The 18766-nt window shown below is 37.2% G+C and overlaps 1 protein-coding gene across 1 annotated transcript in view; it reads left to right on the top strand.

Annotated features, from left to right (window-relative positions):
• The first annotated feature begins 1250 nt into the window (after positions 1–1250).
• APCDD1 (APC down-regulated 1) overlaps positions 1251–18766 on the top strand; it is a 190417-nt gene continuing 172901 nt past the window's right edge. The window contains exon 1 of the mRNA XM_044067356.1: positions 1251–1814. Within this exon, the coding sequence (XP_043923291.1) occupies positions 1751–1814 (64 nt within the window). The 5' untranslated portion in view covers positions 1251–1750. The remainder of the gene's footprint in view (positions 1815–18766) is intronic.

Below are 18766 nucleotides of genomic sequence, written 5' to 3'. Positions count from 1 at the left end.
GAAAATGACAATGTGTGAAACATTTCTCATCCCAGTTATGATCACTCCCTTCCACAGTTTGAAGGAACCAATTATTTATTTATACTGGTGCTTTTTTGGAAAGTAGTATGAACACCACAAAATTGTAGTTCTGCTCTTTCCAGCCTTTTGCTGAACTGCAGTAAACACACACAAGGAACCGAAGAGATTCTTAGCTGTTGCTCCCCCAAAATAATAATTCTACTTAAATCATTTTAAGTTAAATCAGAAAAGCGAGCACAAGCCTAGCAGCTAAAAGCAGTGTTTCTTGGCAATGTTGTAAATTACAGGAGTAGGGTACCTCAAGAGGAGCGCATTTCCAAACATGAGTGTATAAAATACATCTGTAGCTGGGCACATTCTGTACTCAGCTGGGTGCATTTTTCTGTACATCTCACAGAAACACAGCTTATAAAAGCCAGATGTTTAGAACTGTCTGACCTAATGTGTACAACACATACCACCTGCATTCAGCGTGCTTAGAGATATGATTACTTACTCGTCCCAATCCACCGCTTTCCATAACTGTACAAGGCAATGCCTGAAAGTGGTGCTTGCATACATTTAAAATATCTAGGGGACATATACGCAGAAAAGATGTGTACTTTTTACATTAAGTGGTATGTGGACAGTAGTACTAAGATGTGCAAACAAAGTGGAAATGTTTGACTATGGTCCTGCAAAGTGAATAAAGCATCTCCACTAGCCATAGTAACAGCGAGCCCCCTCCCACACAGGCTCATAGATTAGTATTATGCTAACTGCCCTTGTGAGCCTAGAAAATTAGCCCATGTGAGAATTAAACCGTGCACATTATGTGGAAAGTTGCTTGAATAACGTCTTACATTAACATGCATCTTTCTGAAGGTTATGAAGCCTGAAACTCAAATTTAATTCATTATTCAGTAATTTCAATACTCCGTGATGTGTTAGAAAAAATACATTTTTTATAAGGAATATGAGGCGAAAATCTGGACTTGAGAGGTATGCCGCCACCTCCACCCACCCACAAAAAAGGAGAGGGGACAGTTGTGAAGGAATCAAGAGTCAAATATTATATACTCCGTTTTTTTAAGCTATCGTGAATGAACATGACAGAAATTGTTGCTCCGCCCTCGGTTATGAATTGACGGCTGCGCAGGCGGGCCAGTCAAGCGCTTTGGAATTGGTACCGCCTACTTATCCTCCTACAGTTCATTCCCCGGACCGCCTACTCCGTGAAGTGACCGAAAAAAGAGGGGTCGCTAAGAAAGTCAAGGGAGCCGGGCGCTAAAAGGTCGCGAAGACTATAACAAACTCCACATACTTCTGCCAGCTTTCCAACAGTTAACCTGAATGCATGTGGGAGTGCTGATCTAGATGGGCACAAGTGACGCTGTTGTACTCAAAGAAGTCATTTGTTATTTAACCCAGGCAGCCGTAGCAAACACGGAAAACTTCTCTGCAGGACTTCAACCTCTAGGACATCACTAAAAAAGTCAGTAGTGACTCCATGTCTTTCCAGAACTCCAGAAAAGGCAGTACAAGAAGAAATAATAGGGTATAATGCGGTGGATTAAAATGACTTGGTGGTAAATGCTGCGTTTAATGCTTTTTTTTTTTCGAATTAGGAATGAGCCCTATTCTTTTTGCTGCATGTTTCTCATTTATTTGGCTGTCAGGTTAAAACCCTGAACTTCAGAATCACCTGCTGAGAACTTACTTTTTACCTAAGAAATCAACAATCGCAGAAATGTCAACGTTTCCCATCGTTTGCCTGCTTCCAGTTTATCTGCTCCTTGCAGTTACATTGCATGGTAAGTACAACTTTTTCTCACATACTTTACTTGCAGTTTTTATAGACATTTTTAAAATTCAGCACTGCAGGCTGTGCATTACGTGGGGCTTTTGTAGATTATTTTCTAGTTAGCTCTCATGTTTGCCAGAACTTGAACATCAGACACACTGCTTGCTGTGTTACATGCCTCCAGCTAAACTCGTAAAGCTAATTTAAGTTCCCAAATTCCTACGTGGAAATGTGGCTCTGAACAGAAACTGCAAATATATTATTTCCAGGTGTTTGTTTAGTCTTGTACTCATAACTTTCATTATTATCATTAGTTGATGGGGGATTAGGCGCATTTGATATGAACTTGGCTTGCAGTGTCTGACTTTAATTATTGACTGTAGCCATCATTTTTGTGTTGCAAATCTGAAATGTTAAAAGAAACAAAGCAGCATTCTGAGGCAAAATCTGAGACACCCCTAAAAAAGGGACATTTATGGAACACAGTAATAACACGTGCATGTATTATTATTATTATTATTATTATTATTATTATTATTATTATCAGAACTTTATAGTTCATAATGATCCATCAGTAAAGTGCACGTTTCTTATTTCAGACAATGCAATAGGATCTGTTTTACTTGGCTGCAGATCATGAGAAGATATGGTCAAAGATTGGTGTTGTTTGTATATACACACACACACACACACTGCCAAATATGGCTTTTCAGTCTCTTGGGATTTTGATTAAATGTCATAATCTGTATCGTTAATGGGCATTACAAACACCATGAAATGCAAACTGTAAATGCAAAAACGAGAAACGAAGAGACCTCGTTTTGCCCTCACCGATGCAGTTTTGTCTTCCACAGCTGGTATTTTGACTACCGGAAAAGCAAACATAAAAATGCAGGGCAGATACATTGCTTTCACCTGCCCCTCAAATTCAGATTCAAGACTTGAAGTTCAGTGTCCTCATGGGTGTTGACCCTTGCTGTTGGAGCACTGTGTGGCCTGATTTGCAGCAGAGACTTTTATTTATCTAAGTATGCGGTATACGTGAAATTAAAGCAGACTGTGTAGGTAGTTATGATGAGATGTCTTGCCGATTATCTGCTTCAGCCAGGTGTTATTCATTTAAAGCGCAGATGCTGGATTTATTTAACGCCTCTCAGAGATACATTGAGTAGGACACCTCCAGTAAACCTAGTTGTGTACTGGGATTGCTTGCATAATGAGCTGTAGTCCTCTCAATCTCTTAGCAAGAAGTCTAGACAAAGCCAAAAATAGTGGGGTACAAAGGCCCAACAATTGGGACGTTTTAAATATTGCTCTTAAAAACTTAGGAAGTTGATATAATAATATGTTTCACATTAGCACGCCTTTTCATGGATTTGAAGTCTGAAACTCAATTGGTATTATTTAGTGATTCCATCTTTGGTGATGTGCCAGAAAAATCACAAACGTTATGAGGAGCAGACCAGACATGATGCAAAAGATGGACATTGTGCGAAAATCTGGACAGTTGAGAGGTATGAGGAGGTGTGACTTTTACCTGTTCTCCATACTAGTCGGGCTTTTGAATAAAAGTCCTGCGGCTGAGATACCGGACAACGTAAGCGGAGTACGGTTTTAATGAAATCTCCCTTCCCTGTAACTGATATAATAGTTTGTAGTCATACAGAAATAAGGGATGAGTATAGGGTTGCAATGTCGGGCCCATCTGCTTGAAATTACAGAGACGTTTCTAATCAGTGGCTGAAAACTGAAACAAACGGAGCCAGCGGGGAGATCAAAACAGCCACTGCTAAAAGATGAAAAGCAAACATAATGCACTTCAGATCCAAATATAAAATACTGGAAACAAAAAAAATGCATAGTGCTGAAGACGCTAATCTGGTGATAAATCCATGAAACCCTGCCTGTATTCAACATTTTAAATGTTGCTGTTCTCAGGATTGTTGTTTTTAATGTTCTAGGAAAAATCAAGAGACTAGTTCTCCGTACTTAAGTCAAGAATTTCAAAAGATCCTGATAGTTAAGTACTTAACAACTAAAACAAAATACCAGAACAACTGGATCAAAAGTGCTTACTGATTTTTGATGTCACACAAATGACCCCAAATGCCTGCCCGCTGAAAATGTCGATGGATGACATATAGAGAGATAGGCAGACAGATTTGTCCATGCTTTAGTCAATGTAAAGCTTTTAATCGATCTCTTACCATCGGTACCAGGGACAAAGCCAAAATAGTTAGAGTAAAAATATTTCATATCTGGTACACTTTTTTAAGTTTTAGTATTTCTAATATTTAAAAGGTTACAGAATAAAAGGAGTTGAATTAGCATGTAAGACAAATTGAATTAGCACGTATTTTTCAGAGTTAAAATCATTTTGTAGTTTTAAGTTGGTGTCATTATTGGTTGACTACAATCCATTTTTTTTCGAACAGATATCAGTTTTAAGAAGGCAAACTGAAATTTCGAAACAAAATCGGGGATGTCCCTGAAAATGAGGGACACTTCAAGGGTATAAATCAATGTTCATATATTTAACACCCTCAAAACCACCTTGGTGGTTTATCTGATATTAACATCACTTAATGCAACCATTGTGTTATATAGTCATTTTTATTACCTGCAGGTGCAGCAGACCAAAATACAAATGATCAGATCTCTTAGTCAACTATCTTTGCACTGTTTTCTTTTTATGCACTGTGACAGTTCACATAGTACATGTCCCAAAATGTTCAAGCAACTATAAAGTGACGCTGAATGTGGAAATGTACAGTATCTGGAGAGAAACACGTGACTTATAATGGACTTAGATGAATGTCAGAACATGTATAATTATGCATTAATATGTTTAGGTGTTGGTTCCCACCTGTGGTGAAGCTATATACTGAAACAGCATACATGTGGGAAAACTGCAGAATTTAAAAATAATTCTATACCAACAAAGCACTAGAAATTTGCAAGAAACAGTGGAAATCTTTTCCATATTAACAGTTGCTTCATCCTTCCTTAAGCTCCAATACATAATGAAGAAACGGATTTAAGGATTGTCCTTTGAAGATTTCCTACTGGGAATGTAACCAGTTTACATGGAGGGGGAGCTGGTCCTTGAATACTTTATACAGAGATGCTGGGCCATATACGATTTGAAAATGAAAGCAGGACATAATTTAGAAATTGTAAAATAGGTTCATAGGTTAGAGCATACAAATGTCATATATGGCCTCTGTCAGTGTGTATATCTGTCACTAAGGCAAACATATTAGCCTGGTTCAACTTTCTGGACTTGATATACAATCTTACTTTTCAATTTGTGGAGGTAAAGTTATATAGAGAGTTTTCAAAGAAGTGATGGCCTTTATAGAATTGTCACTAGACAGGGACAGAAGTTTCTAAATTAAGTGTGGCTTTTGTAGAATTCCTTCTTTTCTTGCCAGCAAAGAGCAGAACATAATTTTTATTTCTTCTTCCAAATTACACATTCCTTCAGTCTTGTAGTTGTATTTGCAAATATTACTTTGACAGTAATTCACTTAAAACATGTGTGTGTTTGAGTGTGTATGTGTGTGTTTATTCATTGAGCAGTGTAGTACGTTAATAACACTGATGCAGAAGAGAAACAAAATGAGGTAGGACCACAGTGCTTGAAGTGAAAAACTGTGAAACCGAATACCTGGTTTTGAGCTCCCAGATTAAACACTAAACAAGGCAGCTCGCTTCATTTGTTCTTAGGTCACCCAGAGTAGGACCTTTTATCCCAACAGACCTCCTTTGTTAACCAAATTAAAATAAACAAAAATGGCGAGGGACATGACAAGCCATAATAATGAGATGCATGATCTCCATATATTTTCCTGTCTCAGTGCTAAAAGTTTTACTCTGATTTCCTTTGATGACAGCATGCTATCTTTATACGATATAGTGACATTGTACAGAGTATCTGTTATGGACATTTTGGACGTAGGATTCCAGAACTTCATGAGGCCCATCTATGCATCCTGTCATTTCATTCCACAATAAGAATCCAACTATATTCCAGATCCAAATTTGTGACTACTTTTTTAAATTTTCATGATAAGTGCAAGTATTTGTAATTGTCAATGATGTTTATCAAAACAATTGGAGCAGAAATAGAATAAGTAAGCAAGTTTTGTGTCATGTGATATGTTTCACCCTCCATCCTTGCACATGTGCACTCTTTATTATGGTTTTAACTACACCAAGTAAATAACTCTCTGAATTAGGTTACATTTGGCTTTACTATTTAATAAACAGTTTTTGTTTTGTATTATTTATCTGTTGTGACAAACAAATGCTCTCATTTACAGCAGCACTGAATGCTGAATACAGGGTGTATAAATTACAGCAATAGTCAGACATTACTTCACATCTGTAACAATAATGTGGCTCCAGACTTTTCTTTTCTCAGAAAAAAGTACCTAGTGAAGTTCAGCCACAGATTATCTTCCTTTTGTAACATGTCTGAGTGTGTTAGCTGTTGAGAGGATAATAATATATATGCTTACAGGTACTATTATCACATCACCATACAGTAGTATATAATTTTAAGACTATGTAGACTACTTCATTGCAGAGGTAACACAAAATGTGTTTTACATTTTAATATTTTATATGCTGTTTTACTGGGTTTCTTTTAAATATTTATAGTACAGCAAAACAAAGTTCTGTTAAGTTCTTGAAATAACTGTTTAATATTTTAGTCATTTGTGATCATTTGCATGGCACAGCCATTAACTGTTCTTAATCATTCATCTTAAAGTTCTAACTGATAGTTCTACTGCATATTTAAGAGTAATGAATGAAACAGTGTTCAGTGAAAAACTGTCAGCTGTCAGAATATGAAAAATAAAGTGTGTATGTACGGGTCTATATCAGATGATCAGCTTTTCAGTAACTCAAACAAAATATCGAAGAGACCATATGATTGAGTTTCCAAAAACTCAAACATCAAAAAACAACCCCACAAAAATCTGCCTTTTTATGTTTTTGCAGGGGGGAAAGCCCCCCTGCAAATTATATATACCAACTCCAAGATCGCGCTACAGTATGGGAAAGGGTGCATTTAATGATCCTCACTGCATATACACACACAGACATATAAATATGTACCTATATAAACGTACACACAAAACAGAGCCAGTCGCAGTAAAACAATACAGCTCTGGTGGAATATTTTCAGGGGAACAAATGTGGTATTTATATGGACTAGGATAAATCTGGCCATGGCACCAGCAAAATTTTCCTATTCTTATTGATAAACACGTGGAATTTTTTAAATTCACCTGAGCTACCACTAACTCAAGGAGACATGGCCACTGTTTAACAGCTCATCTGAAGGACAGCAGCCCCTCATGTTGTATTTGCAGTGTCAATAATTGAAAATTAATCTACTCACATGTGACAGAAAAAGAACCCCCGCATTTCTGATCTGCTAGCTCCAAAGTTTCTTAAATAATTATTTTTATGTACACTTTTATACATGTTTGGAGACACCACAATACAGAAATTGAATTGGTTATTTATTTGCATTATGTCTTTCATTAATCTGTTGACACTGCACTTAATACATTATTTGACTTTACATCAGTTAAATGTTCCTGTACTTTCACTTCAGCTGCTCCATTTGTTTAACCTGTGTGCCATTTTGTAATGGAGTAAATATAACATAAAGCATAGGTAGGACCCTCCACTTCAGTCACATTTTTCCCAAATTAAAATCATTACAATTGTTCATGTTTCCATCTTAACTCTTATATATACTAAACAGCTATCAAACAAACACATCCATTTTTTGTTCACTCTTTTCACTTCCATTAAAACTTTACTAGCTAGCATATCAACCAAGAGTGTTTCCTTCTAAATATAAAATATGGTTGTTTAAGGAGAACTTTATGCAGTTTCATCTGATAACAACACATACCTATTATCTTGATTAAATTAATGTACTATGAATTATTAACTCTGCATATAATATATGTATACAAATATACATATATATATATATATATATATATATATATATATATATATATATATATATATATATATTGCAGATTGACAGATTAAGTAGATACAATGTTTAGAAAGATGAAATAGTTTGTGAGAGTTATCTGTTTAGATGGCAAATGCCAAAGCACCAGGAAATATCTGTTATATTAGCTATAATAAAATAGTACAGAACATACCTCTCAACCTCTTAGCTCAATAAATCTGGACAAACGCAAAAATTACAGGGGGAGAAAGGTTCAAAAACAGGGACAGATTTTAAATATTGCTCTCATAAACTTGAAAGTTGCTAAACTAATAGATTTTGTATTGGCGTGCAATTTCTGAAGGATGTGAAATCTGAAATACAAAGGTCTGTCATTTTTTAGTGACTTTGGTCATCAATAATTTTCCAGAAAACCACATATTTTATGATGAACCAATCAAAAATAAGAGACCAAATATGGATTTTCTGTGAAAATCTGGACAGTTGAGAACCATGGAACAGAACATAACCATGATCTTGTTCTTGACTTTTTTTTTTAGATGAAGTGGTTACATAGTAATGTTTTTATAGCTAAATATAATGGGAAATTCCTGATGAAAATAACCATGAGACAAAAATCTGCTACATTTTATAAATAATTAACAGTATATTGCTCTTTAAAGAGCGAGGCAATGCCATAGCAACACAAGGGTAAAATAAGTGAAGGATACTTAAAATGCATTGAAACACAATTTGCATTGTCACTGTCCAGTGTGAGTAAATATAACTTTATACTGTGGTCTTTATTTATTTACTTCTATACTGTCTAGATACACCATTTGAAAAAAAAATACCTGTTTTACAAAATACTAGTTTTCAAATAAAGGCTGCTGTTCTGCTTGTTGACTTAAAACTCTCCGAGAAACCAACTCACCAAGCATAACCCTTCTAAAGTCAAACTCCCTGATCACTGTATTTCATAAGAAATCTGTGCTGGTGTGATTTCTAACTGTGCAGTGGAAGTGATTCCTTTCTTTTAGGAGATTTCTCCCTTCTTCATGTTTGTGCAACAGTGAAGTACATTTGGGGCAGGGAGGCTTGCCCCTACATGGGGGGTGGTGTGGCTATAGGGTCTTGCCCCAACTGCAGAAAGAACTACATTATATTTTTTGTGGGGTTGATTTCTGAAGGAGTTGTACTCAGTGAATTGGTTCCTGACAGACATGTAACTCAACAAGTCATAATTTCATATAAATGGTGCTTCAAAGTAAAATCATTAAACTACAGCAGATACGAGCATCATACATCTCAAACTCTTAGAGCACAAAATCTGGATAAAAACATAAATAGTGGGGGGACAAAGGCCCAAAATAGGGTCAAATTTTAAATACTGCTCTTTCAGGCATACAAAGTTGATAGTGTAACTGGTTTTGCAATAGCATAAATTTTATGAAGGGTATGAAGTCTGAAATGCAAATGTCGATATTTTCTGATTTCAGTCCTCAAGAATTTGTCAAAAAATGCCAGAAGAAACAAAATTGTATGAGGAATAGACTAAAAATATGAGACAATAATCTGGACAGTCTGGGAAAATCTGGACAGTGGAGAGGTATGGTAGCATGAGGAATCTGAGATGTCAGCCTTCTCCGTCTCTCTCTCTCTCTATATATATATATATGTCCACCAGGCAAAACTAAAACTATGACTTTTTAGGGTCCTCCCTGCCTCCCCATGACTTGCTGAGGGCATCAAATATTTTACAGTGGAAACTGATGGACTCAAACTCAAGGCTGAAGCATGTCAGTAGCCTTAGACCTGTGAGCTAAACTGCCAGATAACTAGCTTATTAATGAGTGTGTGGGTATGCCATTTGAAAAAAAAAAGAAAGAAACTTATTTTCCTGAATAATAAAGGTGTTCTTCTTATTGGTCCCCTGATGTGATTTAAATGCCAGTGCTACGATTTTTAATGATCAGATGTTGAGAGATATGAACCTGAGTACAGGCTACCACTGGTCCACGTTATCTGGTGTCACATTACACAAGTAAAGATCAGCACTACTAAACAGGAGAGTTAACATGCATTTGTTAGTATGTCTGGTCAGGTTTGTATCATACCTGGTTGTGTGTGTGTTACATTAGATTAGATTACAACATGGTTTTACTATATCTTGCATGAAATCTTTTCCTTAATGTAATATAAACAATACTTGTCACTCTGTAACTCCTGGGCTGTGGCTAAAGTGGGCCGTTTGAGAATAGTCCACTATCCAGGTTAATAAATATCAGTAACATAAAATATCCAAGTTTCACTTAATGAATGATTGAACGTGTTCAATCACTGGGTACCCATGTTTAGCTGTTAGGTTTGAGGAAACATTACTTTTATAGTTATCTCATATACACAGCTCATCTCCTGTGTCACATACTTAGTATATGAGGATCTGGACCAATGTCCTTGTTGATGTTAGTCTCTTTACTCTTTTAGGTCTTTTCTAGTCACTGAAAATCAGTGACCCACATTACGTTCTTGGAAATATAAACTGTGATGACAGTCACTGCTAACCTTTAACAGATGTGAACGTCACAGTTCTTCACACACAGTGTTTGTATTTAATTCAGTAGAAGAGAACCTTACCCTGTCCATGCAGCCTTTATGTTAAGTTTGTTTATAAAAGCTTAGTGGTTCAGGCAGGTAATACTGTGCCTCCATAAAGGAAATGCCTGTCAGAGCTATTTAGGTTGATTTGCTTTGTTTTCAGGCATTAGACTACATATGGTCACATATTCATGCCTAGAAATCTCCTGTAGGAGAAATAACATTCAGCTGATGTTTCATGATTAACTACATAGTGCCTTAACCCACTTAACAATGTAGTCATGTAGTCATTACATAGTATCATATCCTGCTTAACAATGTGGCCTTGCGGTTGTTACTTAGTGTTTTACCCCAACTAACTGTGTTCATGTAATCATTACGTAGTGCCTTACCCCTTTTAGCATTGTGGTTATGTGATCATTACATAGTATTTTACCCCACTTAGCAGTGTGGTTATGTGGTCATAATAGCATGTTTTACCCCACACAGCAGTATGGTCATTACACAGTGTCTCACCACACTTAGCAATGTGTTTGTGTGGTCATTAAATAGTGTCTTAGCCAACTTTGCAACACCCCATTTAGAAGTTTGGTCATGTGGTCATTACATTTATCCCACTTAGCAGTGTAGTTGTTGCATAGTGTCTCACCCCCACATATCAATGTGTTATAGTATCTTATCCCAGTAAATAATGTGTTGGTGCGATCATTGTACATTGTCTTATCCCACTTAGCAGTTATGTGGTCATGACATGCTGTCTTTCCTCACTTGGCAGCATATCATCTGGTCAGTTTAATAGTGTTTTACCTCACTTGCCAGTGTTGTCATGTGAGCATTACATAGTATGTTACCCTACTTAGCAGTGTGATCATTGCACAGCATTTCACCACATTTAGTAGTGTGTTCATGTGGCTACTGTAGTATCTTTTTTCCACATAGCAGTGTGGTCATGCTATCATTACACAGTATCTTACCCCACCTAACAGCCTGATCATTACATAGTGTCTCACCCCAATAAGCAATGTGTTCATGCAGTCATTACATAGTGACATATCCTGTTTAGTAGTACAGTCATGGGGCCAAGGTTGTGGCTGAAAAGGGTCTTTAGACCAGTCCAGCATCCTGGATAAAATTAAATAAATAGCTGTGTCATCATGTGATCATTACACAGTGTCTTACTGCCACTTAGCAGTGTGGTTGTTACATAATGTATTACCCCACTTAACAGTGTGGTCATTGCAGAATGTCTCACCCCACTCAGTAGTGCTTTCTTGTGGTCATTATACAGTGACTACCATACTTAGTAGTGTTGTCATTGTATTATGTCTCACCCCACTCAGTAGTGTTTTCTTGTAGTTGTTATAATGTGATTACCATACTTAGTAGTGTTGTCATTGTATTATGTCTCACCCCACTCAGTAGTGTTTTCTTGTAGTTGTTATAATGTGATTGCCATACTTACTAGTGTGGTCATTACATAATGTCTCAACCCACTTAGCAATGTGGTTATGTAGTCATTACATAGGATTTTACCCCACTTAGTAGTGTGGTCATTACACTGTGACTTACCCCACTTAGTAATGTGGTCATTACATAATGCCTTACCCATGTGACCGTGCGGTCATGGTAGCAGTCGTAGTAGCAGCGCTTTTTTGTGAAGATTAATGGAAGCATTAGCAGAAGGTCACTCACTGCTTTTATATTTCTGCTAGGTCAAAGATCCAGAGCGCATACATTCATTCATTTGCATCATTTCCTAAATATGTATGTGGTCTGAGAACCACCAGGGTGATTTTTCTTTGCTTTTTATTCTTAGTTGGGATCCTGACCCATCACTGAAGGTTGTAAATTATCATTCAAAGAACTACCACAATGTGTGTCATTGCTAAATGAATGACCACCATGCAAAACTGCCTGTTTTCAGTTGTTACCCAGGACCTCTGCTATGCTTAAATGACCTGACCAATAATGCAGCTTGCAAATGGATGCTGCAGGAATCGAGTGTAATAGAAGGTAATATGGAGTCATCATGCAGTTTTATTGGAATGTGCAGTATTTTTTGCAGTATGGTAGGTTCCAGTATATCATAACAACTATTCTTGTTTTGTTAGTCACACAAATCTGTAAATGGTGCTTCTGAAAAAAAATTAAAGCAATATAGAAATTTGTCTGGAAAGAACCATCTCATGTTTTTTTAGAGTGTAGGGTAAATAAGTGCAGAAGTAAGTTACAGTGACCTTGTAATCTCTTATAACATGCCATGACCTGTTATTTAATGCATGTGTAAACATACATTTATTTATATGTATATGTATATGTATATATATATATATATATATATATATATATATATATATATATATCTATATCTATATCTATATATATATACACACACACACACACACACACACACACACACACACACACACACACACAGACACACACACACACACACACACATGTATATACACATGTAGATATATAATTGGTTATGCACATTTTTTTATTTTGCATTTATGTAGCTATTTTTAAACAGTCTTTACTAAATTGTTCTAAGCTGTTTTACTCAGTGTAGCATGCTTCTGTTCAGTTTGTTTTCAAATGAGTGATAGAAGAAGGCAGATCCTCACAAACAGCATGGTGGAAAACAATATAAGAATGATATGAGAATGAGTGGTTGGAACAGACAGGATGCCACTCTTAATGTAGACAGCAACACTGCTGTAAATCTGTAAATACAAACTAAAAGTATCCATCAGTAAATCACTTACTATAGTAATGGGTTATGGCTACAGATTGCATGTTCACTGCACATTACAATAAAGTATAACATCTAGAGTTAGAGAGGGCATAAAATGTACAGTAAACTGTTCCAACTCTGCATACTTCACAAAGGTCTCAGAAATAAAACGTGGGCTCTTTACAGCTTTATGAACTATGGGAACTCTTGAACATACATGGCAAAAATTAGTTGAAAAAGAAGAAATATGAATGATACAGTTTTACACATCAAAGTTGCAAGACAAAATAAGTAATGTGAAATATGATTTGATTATAGCTGGCCCTTTTCCCAGTAGCCTGCATTGCAGACTCAATGCACTTGTTCAAAAAGATCAAAGTCAAAGGCATTTATTTGATGTGAGCCAGTGCAGAAGCTTAGCAGTGACTAGGTTTCTTGATAAAGCTGTTGCCATTACATCTCAGTTAGAAAGAAGAAGAGAAAGTGCTCTGTGAAGTGTTCTAGTCAGTCACTGCAGTTCCTTCTGAGTGAAAGTAGGCAATGTTTCTTACAAAACAAAGGGGTCAAGTAAAGGCTGAAAGACCGGAGTACAATAGGGTAACATGTTGAAATTGTTGTAGAGCAGATTAGTGTCACTGTGAGGTGTGTGTGTGTGTGTGTGTGTGTGTGTGTGTGTGTGTGTGTGTGTGTGTGTGTGTGTGTGTGTGTGTGTGTGCGTGCAACTCTCTGATCTTGCATTTTGGTATGTAGCCTTTAGTTAAAACCATTTTTTTTAGTCTAGGTTATCTGTCTGCAGTAAGACAGTGTAAATTCTAAATGAAAATAGCATTCAGACACTGTTAATACTATGACAATTATATGCTTTTCATGAGGGCAATGCCCCAACATTCACCATGCAATGCCCCAACATTTACTCCTGCAATCTCTGACTCCAAAGTCAGTGTGTCTTGGGTCAAGGGGCCATTCCTTTTGCTGTGACATTAACTAACTAAATATCTCACAAATTGCCATTTCAACAGTCATCCACTTGCCAGTTGTTAGTGCATTGTGGTTCTATACTGAATAAAACTCGATGTTTCTTTAATTGCAAGGTGTCTACCTCTCAACCTCTTAGCACAAGAAATCTGGACAAAGCCAAAAATAATGGGGGGGGGCAAAGGACCAAAAATAGAGACAGATTTTAAATATTGCTCTTATAGACATAGTAAGTTGCTAGAATAATATTTGTCTTGGCATGCTTTTTATGAAGGAAATTAAGTCTGAAACTCAAATGTATGCCATTATTTATTTATTTCAATCCTCGGTGATTTGCCAGGAAACCACAACGTTATGAGGAATAGGCCAAAAATTTAGGTAAAAGTCTGGAAATTGTGCAAAAATCTGGACAGTTGAGAAGTATGGCAAGGTCAACTCTGAGATGACAAAGTTGTTAGTGAATTTGGGTGTGAAAACTCCACTCAGAGTACATGTGGTCCCTATTCCCTGTTTAAGATACTATGCTTGTGTGGAATGTTGCTGTTGTGGTGCTTTTGTGTATGAATTCAGCATAAGCAGTCTAAACAAAGATAAATTCAGAGTCCATCTTCAGGAAATTCTTTTGTTTATTCTGCAGTAGCTTTGTAAATTCATAAAACCTGACTGATAGCCACAGATTCATAAAACTTGGCTGTTAGCCACGGATGCAGTGATAAAACTGCTCAGTAATACCATGTGCATGAAATCAGATGTAGGGGAAACATTGTGCAGTAGCCATAAACACTTCAGGGTTATGTTGCTCTGTAACTACATCACATGTGGGAAAGCCTGAACCGTTTTGTACAGGCTTCATGTTTCAACCCACCCCAGGAGTCGTGTTACCACACTGGAATGCATAAATGCTATATGTCTTACTGATCAACTGCTAATTCCTTTAGTATAATCAATCATCTTTATTTAGTAAATGTATGATTTTTATTCCAGTTGAAGCTTGCTCCCTAATGCTCTTTTTATTCTGTCTTTTCTTCACCATTGCCTGCTGACCATTAGCTTTGTTGTGGCCTTGTTGGTCCATTCATCCCACTTTGGGTGACAGTTGGTCATGTGAGGCCACTTTACAAGCAACAATCACAGTTATGCTTGGCCCTAAGTCATTGGTTTAGTAACAATATATGTAGTTACTGACCATATAGAAATTCTACTTTTTTTTGTAGTCAATACTTCCTTCTAGCTAATTACATCAGTTATATAATTACTCTATGAGACATGGCGAAAGTAATGATATAGGTGTATTGTTTCATGGCAAGTGAAGTGTCCCAAGAGGGCTGTGTTCTGACTCTGTGACATTGGTTTTAGTGACTTATGCATTGCGATAGTTATCTGCAGTACTCAGAATATTTACAGTCGATATAAAAAGTATACACATCCCTCTTAAAATGCCAGGTTTTTGTGATATAAAAAATGAAACCACAATAAATCATTTCAAAACTTTTCCCACCTTTAATGTGACCTATAACTTGTACAATTCAATTTGAAAAACAAACAAATCTGTTAGAGGAAAAATATTAAAAAATAAAAAACATACAATAAGCTGGTTGCATAAGTGTGCACACCTTAAACTAATACTTTGTTGAAGTACCTTTTGATTTAATTACAGCATTCAGTCTTCTTGGGTAGGAGTCTATCAGCATGGCACATCTTGACTTGACAACATTTGCCCACTCTTCCTTGCAAATCTGTCATATTGCGAGGGCATCTCTTGCGCACAGCCCTCTTCAGGTCACCCCACATATTTTCTATTGGATTTAGGTTGGTGCTCTGGCTGGGCCATTCCAAAATTTTCTTCTGGTGAAGCCATTCTTTTGTTGATTTGGATGTATGCTTGGGGTCATTGTGGTGTTGAAAGGTGAAATTCCTCATCATCTTCAGCTTTTTAGCAGACGCCTAAAGGTTTTGGGCCAAAAGTGACTGGTATTTGGAACTGTTCATAATTCTCTCCACCTTGACTAAAGCTCCAGTTCCAGCTGAAGAAAAGCAACCCCAAAGCATGATACTGCCACCACCATGCTTCACCGTGGGGATGGTGTTCTTTTGGTGATGCGAAGTGTTGTTTTTGCGCCAAACATACCTTATGGAATTGTGGCCAAAAAGTTTAACCTTGCAACCTTGGTCTCATCAGATCATAACACATTTTCCCACATGCTTTTGAAAGACTTGATGTATTGCTTTGCAAATTTTAGCTGGGCCTGGATGGTTTTCTGTGTAAGAAAAGACTTCCGTCTTGCAACCTTACCCCATAGCCCAGACATATGGAGAATACAGGAGATTGTTATCATGTAGTACACAACCAGTACTTGCCAGAAATTCCTGCAGCTCCTTCAGAGTTGCTGTAGGTCTCTTGAGAGCCTCCCTGACCAGTTTTCTTCTTGTATTTTCATCAGTTTTGGAGGGACATCCAGTTCTTTGCAACGTCACTGTTGTCCCATATTTTCTCCACTTTTTGATGACTGTCTTCACTGTGTTCCATGGCATATCCAATGCTGTGGAAATTTTTTTGTACCCTTCTCCTGACTGATACCTTTCAACAGTGAGATCCCCCTGATGCTTTGTAAGCTCTCTGCGAACCATGGCTTTTGCTGTAGCAGGCAATTGAGTCAGGGCCGGCCTTAGCTGAAATGGCGCCCTAGGCGAAGTAGTACTCCAGTGCCCCTTAAGCCCCACCCACACCATACTCCTGAAACACCCCCATAAGCCACACCCACATGAAGGTCACTCCCCAAGAAAGCCACTCGATTTCCTTCAATTACTTAAATGCACAGGAAGAAGATACCTTATAATGTAGTTAAACTGCAAGTGAAGGAAAGTGGAATTTTTTTTAATAAGCCTGCTTTATCTGTTGCTCCTTCACACATTTTACTGTAAAAGTCATGTCCTCAGAAAATACTAGCCCATGTACCTTCTTTCAAAAGGATGCTCAAGTTAATCTAAATGGTTTAATTTACTATGGGTAGGCGAGCAAGCCTTACAGCTCAGTGAAAGTAAAATAGCAACCTCTCTCCTCCCTGTGTATATAGTAGCTTAAACGATAACAGCACAAACACAGATAAACTTAGCATAAGCAGTAAACTTCTCTGCCCTTGAAACGGCATGAAAACCAACATTCATAGGAAATGCATCTGGCCAGTGGCAGATTAGGTTTACTTTTGGGTTGTTTTCAAAATAGACTCCTTGCACACATTTTAGGGCAATGCATACATGAATTTGTTCTTTTATTCACCTTCCTGATTGTATTAAATTATATTCCTTGTATAATACAGCCCCTTGTATAATACAGCCCCACTTGTTAGAATGTTTTTAAAAATTGTAGTGTAAAACATTTTTATACGCAATGACACAAAGTATAAACCGATGACAAAATTACCCATTTCGGTGGAAAGACTAGGGTTAGGGTGGGATAGGTGAGTTAGGGTTATGGCACGGGTCAAGCGAGTGTGCGATAATGACGGACCTTAGGGTTAGGGTTTGGGTTAAGGTAAGTGGATAGATAGTAGTGTATGTACAGTTTAGTGTAGGGTTAGATGTGGGATTTTGAGAGTGTGTGTGGATTGATGTTGTTTTGGTGTGTTTGTATTGCGTGTGTGTTTCTTGGAACAGCGATTTTTTTCCCTGGGGAAAAAAAATCGCTGTTTTAAGACTTCAATGATTTTGCAGTTCGTGGTTTGAAGTTCAAACATATGGTGTTCAAACTTCAGACATTCCGATGAACTGATATAGACCCTGAATAAACCACGGGGCTGAATAGAAATAAAATATGAAAAAAAAGGGTCTTGCATGACTTAGTCACATCCATGCAAGATCTTCTTCTGCCTTGTGATCCATTGCACTTCCCTGTCCACCATAAAACTGAATAACTTGCAGATAGTTTACTTTCAGCTGAATATTTCATCCAAACTCATTAAGTGGCAGAGGATATAAGGGAGATAAGCAGAACCCAAAGAGAGATCTAGTATTACAGGTACAATTATGTGGTGCAGCCTTATACTGACCTTTCATGGCAAGTAGAATTGTTGGTCACAAGGAAAGGGGAGCTGGGATACTCCGATATTAATGAAGCAGACATTAAAAAGATGCCACAGACAAGACTGACCGCTGTTTATATAAGTGAACTGTTGATACAATGATAACTGATTACCAATAAGACATACTGTTTCCCTTTCATCACATAAGTATTTGTCTTTAAGGTCAGAAGTCCAGAGCAGTGTTTGATAACTGTATGTTTCTTTATGTTAATGTAACTGGTTGTCTTAGCTATCTTCTGCAGTGACTGTAGCAGCAATAAGGATGTATATATCAAATTGGTCACTGTCTCATTAGAATAACCAGCTTTGCATTCAATGTACAGAGTTTATTTAGCCCTGCATTACTGAACACCAAAGGTTGTTTAGAATGCTCCCAGAGACTGAAGACTGAAAGTTCAGCCCTTCTGAGGGAAACATGAACCCTACAGAACCTCAACAGCTTTCTATCAGTATAGAACCAGGAATGGCTGAAGACGGACCTCCCCCTTCATACTGGAGCCTATACCCACCATACGGGGGAAAGAATGATGCTCCTGAGCAGATTTATCCATGTCAGCCTTCTTTCTACCCCACAGGTAGTT

The sequence above is a fragment of the Protopterus annectens genome, chromosome 3.part1, assembly GCF_019279795.1.
Source record: "Protopterus annectens isolate FY-2018-M chromosome 3.part1, PAN1.0, whole genome shotgun sequence".
Lineage (NCBI taxonomy): Eukaryota > Metazoa > Chordata > Ceratodontiformes > Protopteridae > Protopterus > Protopterus annectens.
This window is presented reverse-complemented; position numbering and strand designations above follow the sequence as displayed.